General features: G+C 41.9%; 2 protein-coding genes across 3 annotated transcripts; both read right to left on the reverse strand.

The window, feature by feature from the left end:
- Positions 1-144: 144 nt before the first annotated feature.
- On the reverse strand, positions 145-4,364 carry bicdl2l (bicaudal-D-related protein 2-like). Its single transcript, XM_026372843.1, has 6 exons — positions 3,669-4,364; positions 2,937-3,056; positions 2,688-2,846; positions 2,070-2,155; positions 1,820-1,940; positions 145-1,126 (listed from the first exon to the last, which is right to left on the reverse strand). Exons 1-6 carry the CDS (start codon positions 4,227-4,229, stop codon positions 767-769), a joined length of 1,407 nt encoding a protein of 468 aa, XP_026228628.1. The 5' UTR covers positions 4,230-4,364; the 3' UTR covers positions 145-766.
- A 967-nt stretch (positions 4,365-5,331) lies between these two features.
- sumf2 (sulfatase modifying factor 2) lies at positions 5,332-9,100 on the reverse strand. Of its 2 annotated transcripts, none has more exons than XM_026370175.1 (9): positions 8,914-9,100; positions 8,673-8,817; positions 8,477-8,591; positions 8,190-8,234; positions 7,942-8,092; positions 7,715-7,770; positions 6,630-6,714; positions 6,364-6,505; positions 5,332-6,277 (listed from the first exon to the last, which is right to left on the reverse strand). In XM_026370175.1, the coding sequence occupies exons 1-9, from the start codon at positions 8,966-8,968 to the stop codon at positions 6,175-6,177; spliced, it is 897 nt and encodes a 298-aa protein (XP_026225960.1). In that variant the 5' UTR covers positions 8,969-9,100; the 3' UTR covers positions 5,332-6,174. The 2 variants fall into 2 exon arrangements, with proteins under 2 accessions (XP_026225960.1, XP_026225959.1); XM_026370174.1 differs by having other exon boundaries at positions 8,673-8,820.
- Between the last annotated feature and the right edge of the window lies 1 nt (position 9,101).

A 9,101-nucleotide genomic window follows, 5' to 3' on the forward strand; every position in this document is an offset into this window, starting at 1 on the left:
GATTGTATATGTTTCACTATGAGCATGACTTTTCTCTTGTCATCCGGTGTGAATTTGCTGTACTGTGTGTGTCTCATGTTGCCACAGTGGTGGCGCTCACTCTAGATAATGACAAATATACATTTAAAATGAGTGCAAGAGGCATCTAGGAGTGGATTATATATTATTGAAGATGTACAAACTGATATTATACAATAAATAGGAAAAAATCGGCTACAAGTTCAATGTTTGTTCTTTTGAATATTGAAAAAGTAAAGTTCAGACGACAGATAGAAAGATGTGGTGACTGTCACTGCAGCGTGACTCGTGCAAAAGCTCCTTCAGATCTTCTTCTAGGAAATTCATTTATTTAAGACATGACAACAATAATCAGGAGATAAAGTGTAATGCACTAAATTATTAACCAACACTTGGCTGATTCACAATCAGTTTATATATATATATATATATATATAATTATTATATATAAGACAGTGGTCAAAGACTGAAAGCATGTGTTTCAAACATTAAAGATCCTCCAGACACGTTCGAACTCTTAGTTTCTCCTTCTTCAGTGAAAAGTCTACTGTGGAGCTAAGAGTTTCTGTGTCACTCGTGAACAAGCCGACTTCATAACGGCTGTGTGGTCACAAATCCTGTCAGAAACTCCCCCCCCCCTCCTTCAGAAAGATGAGTGTGGAAAAAGCCTCCTGGTGTCGGTGAAGCTCGACCACTAAAACACACTGTGCATCAGTACGAATGTGCTCAGTGCAGTGTCCTCACTATTTTAATCAAGGGATACGATCTGGAAGCCGTCATCTTTACCCCCCTCTGACTCCTGCCCTGAAGCGTCTACGTCTGAGTACCGACTCTTGCCCCTCTTCAGCTTGTCCCTCCAGTTGCGTTGGGTGCCGGTTGAGGGGGACCTGCTGCGAGACGGAGCAGCAGCGGCCGCAGAACCGGAGATGTAGATTTGACTCGCGTTAACTGTGGGAGGGGTGGGTGTAGACAAAGGGAAGTTGGACGGCCTCTGGATGGGGGGTTTGTTGCTTCTCCTCAGAATACCCAGACGGCTGGTCTTCTTCTGGTTCTGCTCCGCCTGCTGCTGACTCTGCAGCTGCTGCTGGATGATGTACTGAACGTCCTCCTGAGGCAAATGAAGCAAAACAGACTCACTTTAAAACATCTGCAACTTCAACCTACAAGTGTGATAGGAAACATAATAAGTGTTGACTTTACTGTGAGAGCAGAAGACGTATATAATCATATTAAATGTCCTTTCTCAATGAATTAAATTGTCCTAGTCGTGGATTTTGTGTGTAGGTCATACAGCTGCTGGGGGCTCCTGCTGTTCAGTTTTTATTATAACCAAAACTCTTATAATTAAAGCTACGCCGTTCTTCTTCTTCTTCTTTAGACCACCACACACGCTGAGACATGTATGCAAAACGTTTTTCTGTCTCTCTCTCTTTCGACAGTTGTTTAGGTGAAATCAGTTTGGATTTCAAGTAAACAGCTGAAACTAACGCTGCCGCTCTCGCCTCTAAAACTTGCAGGGTGCAGAGCAGTTTCAATTTAACTAGATGAAGACATGGTGCTTGTGGCAGGATGCCAGCTGGCAGTAACGCCTGCATACGATGCACGTGCTGAATGTACCTTGAGCGAATTTTAATTGTAGTTTGTGTTGTGTTTTACAACTAAACACCTTCAGAGACTAATGTGTTTGTCACGTGTCGGTGTCCTACTTTTCTAGACTTCTCCACCTGCTCCCCATGTGTTCATGGGTTTCCCACCATCTCAGTTTTGCTCGGTATGACACCACTTTTTCAAATAGATTTACCTTCCAGGCCTCGAGCTCCAGCGACAGCTCCAAGCGTTTTTGTACAGCCTCCAGCAGATGGTTGTTGAGCATCATCAGCTCTGTTTTACTCTTCAGCAGCTCGGCCTCCATCGCCTTCTTCCTGCACAGAGAACAGGAAGAATGACACAGTCCTTGAAGGGGATCTTTCAGCTTCCCTTTTCCTTAAATTCTGATTCATCTGCTTTTTATAGTAGTTGAATGTGACTGTGTACATGATGTGTGTACTCACCTCTCTATGGCCTCATCTCTGTCCCGCAGCGCCTGCTGCAGAACAGCACTTTCCTCTGCTTCTTTTTCTTTTCCCGATTTGGACTCCTGAATTGGACAAACGAGCAGAGGAGAGAGGTTACGTTTTATTCTCTGCCTCACACCTTCCTTAACTTCACTCTCTCAGACCTCCACTGATGCACCGTGTGACTTTCTATAAGCTGCTGACAGTAAAAACCAGAAAGACTCACTCCGCTGCTGCTGCTGCTACTTGCAAACTTGCCAGGCCACATAGCTTAACTTTAACACCTGGGTGGAGAAATTAACTGTCTTTTCAAGGAAACAGTGCTGATGATGCCTTAACATCAGGGCTCAGAATCCGCTCGCGTGAGCATTTGAGCATACAGCCTCTCATATTTATAAGTCATTTGTTTACTGGCAAAATATAAGAATGGGCCTTTTGATGAGCTGCTGGTGAAAGAATCCAATTGGACTGTAATAAAGTCAAGTTTCAGAATCTGCTGCCGCTGTCATCTCAAGTATGTGAAAAGTAAACATTCCTCTGAGTCAGATAAAATCAAACTGAGATTAAACGACCATGGTGATGGGTGAGGAGCTTCATTTGGGAATCTGCCTTTACCTGTTTTGTGTGGCTGATGGCCAGTTTACGGGCCACATTCTGCAGCTGGGTCAGGGCAGCGTCCAGGCAGTTTTCCCCCTGAGAGGGTTCAGGTGTGCTGGACTCCGGCTCTGTCAGTGGGTGCAGGAGCCGCAGAATGGACTGAACCTCCTCTGTGACCTGTCGTGGAAATTAACAGAGAGAATTAGTGGAGTTCTACAGAAGTACACAGTGTACTTTACTACCACTACCACCATGTGTGACATTTACCCTTTCTCTGTGCTGGCTCCAGCCTGGTCCCTCCCTGTTCTCCCGTAGTTTGTCCACCTGAGCTTTAAGCTTAATACTTCTTTTCCGAGACAGCTCCACTTCTCTGCGCACTTCACTAAGCTGCAAACAATAAAAGGTAAAGTACATCAAACTGTGTATTTTTGGAGATAAGAATAGAGATGTTCATGGACATTATTAAGCTGTGTCATTTGGTGTATAAATAAACAAATGTACTTCCTGGAAAAGCCCACATGCAGAAACTACTCACCTCATGACATCTTACATAATGCAAACAAAAACTGCTAACCCACATTCCTGGGTGAAAGTTGTCGTACCAGCTGAAATATTAATCAGCACTTACAAACACGACAAACATGCACAAATGATCACGTCCACAGAAACACACTCAAAGACACAAGGTAAATAAGTAATGGGAGCTAATAGCGCAAAGTACGGGGAGCAAAACATTTCCACCAACACCGTTTCCATATTTACACATCACAAATGGAGCATCGTCAGCAGCAGGTGATGAAGCGTCCTTTATTAAACAGTATACAGGTTGAATGGAGGTTCACTGGGCTTTTGTGTGTTGAAACTACCTCCTCCCTGCACAACAGGTTTCATTGTTGTTTGACAAACCAGTGAAAGACTTAAATGCATCCATTAAAGAAAGAAAAATCTGTTTCTTTCTCATGAACAAACACACAATCATTAGAACGTCGGTTCTCCTACCGTGGCAGAAACGTGTCCCAGTGTCTTGCGTCTCACGAGCGGCCTGCCACTGTTGATCAAGTCTGGTAAAGTCCTGTCCATGTAGCTCCTCTGTAAGGGTCTCCCACCTTCACCGGCCCCAGCTCCTGAGTCTGAAGAGTCCTTTGTCCTTTCTGAGGTCAGCTCATCTGGACTGTCCTTCTCCTCGGACTGTGAGGTGCTGCTGTCCTCATCCACCGGCTCCTCTTCACTCACATCCTTCAAATTTAACTCAGTGAAGAGGTGCGAGCTGATGACAGGCAGGGCAGCACTGTTCGCTTCTTCTAGGCCATCAGAGCCCGAATCGTCCTGCTCTGCACCATCTTCAGGTTCCTCTGGATCCTCTGGCTCTGTTACAATCACAGAGACTTCAGGTTCTAGTTCTGCTGGTAGAACTGTACCTCGGTAAGATGGATATTTGCTCCTAAGAGAGCCCAAATGTCTTTCCTCCACCCTCTCCAGAGAGGAATAGAGCTGTTCACTGAGGCCGAATTGAGGTCTCAGCTTCTCGTTGAGGACTGAGAAAGGCTGAGAGTAATCCATGATGGGCTAGGTTGAAGCCAGAAATGAACCATCGACTGTCAGCGTCAGCCTACATATAAACAAGGGAGCACAGAGGAAGACTGAAGAGAAACAAGAAGGAGGGAAGGTGACAGTCAGAATGTCTCCAAACCAGTTTTTCCTGAACTGCATGCGTCTTCACAGGGACACGACATGACATGATGTGATGTCACGGGAGGCTGTGGTTTCATGTGGCTCATCTTCCTCGTTTCTAGTTGCTACACAAACTCATGACGCTCAAACATACCACAGCTGCAGGGCAGCAAATGCAGTCTTTTGATCCTTTGATACTATTATTCAGGCTTGACGCAGTGATTTAAACTGCACTTTTATCAAGTAATTCAAATGTCAAAGCAGTTACACAATAACTTTATGAGCTTGGTTCTTATTTGGTAAAATAATTAAAAAATTAAAAACTTAGAACCACGGACTTGCACCTAGATTTAGTTTGGAAATGAATTGTTTTGGGGAAAACACCAGTTACAGTCATTCCTTGCAGCTGAGTTAAGAGGGTAATTTTTGGCGATAAACCTCCCACATGCATGAGCTGAGATGAGTCAGTGACATATCGACACATTTACAAGCGAATACTTGGTAATGCAGCACATTGTCTATATGTTGCAGAAGGGTGTCGACCTAAAGTGCAACATCAAAACCACAAGTAACAATCGTGGTTCTGTCAATTAAACAAATAGTTTCATTATTATTTCCGCATTTAGTTCTGCTTGTATAAGTTTGTATCTCACGTTTAAGTTGTCACGTTTTTCGAGACCTAATTATTACAAGAGCTCATTTTCAAGTCGCGTGATAAGTGGTCTGAAGTTTTCTCATTCTTATTTTCATTTAAAACCCATGTGCCAAATTTTTGGTGGTGTACACTCCCTTTTGTAGGAAGTAGGTCACAGCTTTGACACCTCTCAGGCAGGTGGACTCATCCTTCCAATGGTATGCACTTTATTCTCAATAAGTTTTGTTTTAGCAGACAAGATATGACGTGTTGATTTTTCCCCCATGTTTCCTATTCACTAAACTCTCTAACAGAAAGAAAATACATCATGTTTTTACCTTTTAACCTAATAAATTTTGTTTATTTTATTTTATCAGTGTGGGTTTGAAAACCCTCAAACATGGAGTCACATCACAAGCCTGATGCATCAAACTGCATTTCTACAGAAATGCATATGAACCGTTCAGATGTAGTGGGAAAGGAGAGAAACGTGGGGGCTGTTTTTGTTCCTGTGAAATCTATTATAAGCCACAACATTGTCCACAAGCGGTAATTGTTAATGAAAAATGATTCAGTCTCACTAAAGGCATGTTACTTTACATTAACTCTGGATGTGACCGTGTGGAAAACAGAAGGAAAATCTTCAGTTATTTGATAATTCAACCTTTTGCTTGTGTCGTGCTGAGAATCCATCCACACGAACGCTCAGTTGGCCATTCATGATGAGCAAGTAAACAAAAATACAAAGACAGGATTAGAAGAGGCTGTGACTAAACCAGTGGACTCATTTACTCTCCGATCACATAAAAACACAGAACAAAAGACAGACACAGTGTGTAGAAGGAAGACTACCGAGGCCTTCAGTCACACAGTGTCCTAGTTCTTCCCTGTAAATATGATATTTTTATTGTTTTTGAGATCTGACAGTATGAAAAACAATAACTTTTTAGAATGAGTTATGTATTAGTGTCTTTATTCTTAATAGTATCTATGTTCTCCACAGGAGAAATGCAGTTTGTTTCTACACTCACATTGTTTACTAATAGTCACTAATAGATATTCATTTTCTATTTATTTGGTCCCTTGCTTTCTCCCCCTCGTTGTTAGATTACATCCATTAATACTGTAGCACCACAATGACCAGTGGCTCAGATTAACATTACTGTTCTTCACTTAGTATTTCTGGCTTCCTGTTTGTTGCTACAGTTCTGTTTTGTCTTTTTTCGTTGCTGGTTTCTGTCCACTGTTGGCAGCACACCTGAATCCCAGGTTGTCAGAGGCAGAGTCGGGAGTGTTGCCCATCCTGCAGAACACAGAATGACAACCATCCGTCAGTCAGAGCTGCTGTACAGTTCCTCTGTAGACTCAAGATTTCTTTTAAATACTTGCCTGGTTGTGATTCGAGCCTTGTGGTTGGCCGATCCATCCACTGTGTCGATCCAGGAGGCACCACGCAGCACATACGTTGGCTGGCTTCCAGGAAAGGGGGTGGATGTCCATTCCCATGTGTTTCCCATCATGTCATACAGTCCTGCAGGAAGGAATCGACATAGCACACAAAAAAAAACTGTTTCTCAAAGCCCACACCAGAGACACTATGTGAAACTTCTAGTGTTATAAATATTTTATTTTTACTTTAACTAAGGGACAGTTACCATAACTGTTTTGAGGAGGAAATGCTGTGACAGGAGAGATGCCGTGGTATCCATCCTCTGCAGTGTCTCCATCTGGAAACGGTCCCTAAATTATACAGAAAACACACTGTTTATTTATAGTAAAGCATGTTCATAATCTTACGCTCAAATCCTAAATCATGGACCTTCTGCTGTGCTGAAGGTTTCTCAGGCTTTTACCAACTATTTTACAACTGCTGTGTCATTTATTTATCCTGTCCTGGCTGCTGCAGGCCTCCAGTGAGACTGTAGGCCTGTAGAAGCAGAGACTAAAATGAAAACGTGATTGAAGGGATTTCTTGACTGTGAATCTTAATGAATCTGGGTGTTTTGCCAACTTGGAACTGTTTACAACCCAACGTTAAATATAGCCTAACAGAGTAGTGTCATTATCTGTGGAATTATTTGCATAAGTGGAATACTTTCACATACGTTTTTTAAAACCAGTCGGTGAAGATTTGCAGACATGCAGGTGAGATTATTTTGATGTTGAGTCATGGCAACTGCACAGCTGCCATTTTTAAATACACGTCAATCCATTACATCGTTGTGAGAGTAGAGTGGATTTAGAAGTAGCAACATCCCCATTAACTCAATAACAACAGGTATTGTTTTCAGCTATGGCAGAGCCATGGTAACTTCCAAACACTGGGAACTAGCAGTAGTGCTAGGACTATAACATCTGATATATTATATACAGCTATTACAGCATGCTAATATGTGTTTTACAGCACTTTAGTACATTAACATGACGTGAATTCAAAGAATAATACGTTAAGCTAGTTAACTAGTGTTTTCATGAACTGCTTGTCAGAATAATCTCCATCATTTTTGATACTCATACTGATCTGGTTCTGTTGTAAAATGTTTTTATTTTTGCAGATAAGTCCTGCTTATCTCAATTGATCTCAATCGCCCTCCTGGAAGTCCTCCAGTCTACATGAATCACATGAGCCTCTATTGTTTTGACCCCTCAGTTTCACAACCCTTCTATCTCTATGGCTCTAAGTGTGAGCACCCTGTGAGGACTTTATAATATGCAGTAGTTATTAATGTATTACGCTGACCTGCCACAGGTTGGTTCTGTTTGCCTGGAACTTGTTTCCCCATGGATAAGTCCGGCCTGAGAAAAAGATAAGAAGACAGCAAACAATGAAATTACATCTATTAAGGAGAAAAGTCATTAAGTCATTTCCTTATTTTCTGCTCTGATGCACTGAGACACTTCTCATGTGAAACACTGACCAGACTATAGTTGGGGGGGGATTAACCTCTCAGTGAATAAACTATGTACCTTGTAGTCCTCCACGTGCAGCCCACTCCCACTCTTCCTCCGTAGGCAGTCTCAAGCCCTTCCAGCGGCAGAAAGCCTGAGCATCATTCCAGCTCACCTGAACAACCGGGAAGTCCAGACGCTCTCTGATGCCTGAACCAGGTCCTGCAGGCTGAAGAGCAGAGAGTCAAACATGTGAAATTCAAGCACTGGAGGCATCGTGGAGGATTAGAGAAAAAATATCTAAAATGAAAAACACAGAAGCTCACCTGTCTCCAAAACACCCGTTCTATAGGCAACCACCAAGGAGCAGACTGCATGTGAGACACAGAATCCAAAATAAATGTTATTCACAACTGCAGCTAAGAGTTGATGTGCAGGATGTTTAGCAATAGCTGACTGCTGTTTTTATTTTTCATCATATCCATGAGTCACATTCATTTCTAGTCTGTTTGTCTATTTTAATACGTTAATCTGTAGATAAAAATATTTCAGTGCCCACAGAACTGTATTATATCAACATATGCATTAAAAACAACATATAATAACCCACAACCTCAATCCTCTGTGTGACTTTACTCTTCAGCTCCTCAGACACAAAGTCTTGAAACACAAAGCTCCAACCAAAAGACTCCGCTTCAGTTTTGTACTTCTGGTCTCTCACAAAGTCTCTGTGGGAAAGGAAAGTCAAGTCAGGGTCTTTCTCCTGTTACTTTTAACTTCCTTACTTTCATTTATTTATGTTTTATTACCTGAACTCAGAATTTGTGACAGGATATTTGCTCATTTTAAAAGCTTCCACTTCAACCTCTTTACTAGGGGACTCTCCATCTCTGCCATCAGCTGCATTAGTTCCCATTAACATCTTTCCTCTCGGTATCTCCAACATTTCATCTGCTGCTTTGTGTCAAGTGAAAAGTTCAGATCACGTAGAATAAATGTTAATATAATTTACAAAAAGTCCTATTGAGATAAGAAAAAGACGTTTCTTACCTGTTACTGCCAGTAAAAACACAGCAAACATCCAGGATGATGTTATACTGTTCATTTTAAACAAGCGTGTTTAAGCTAAAATTAATGTAACATAACACATTAGAAATATATTGAGCTTGTTTGTTTAAGAGGACTTTCAAAAGTTCAATTTAACGAGTTCATTCTCGGTGTTTTCTGTCGGACAAATT

Source organism: Anabas testudineus, chromosome 14 (assembly GCF_900324465.2).
Source record: "Anabas testudineus chromosome 14, fAnaTes1.2, whole genome shotgun sequence".
Classification (NCBI taxonomy): Eukaryota; Metazoa; Chordata; class Actinopteri; order Anabantiformes; family Anabantidae; genus Anabas; species Anabas testudineus.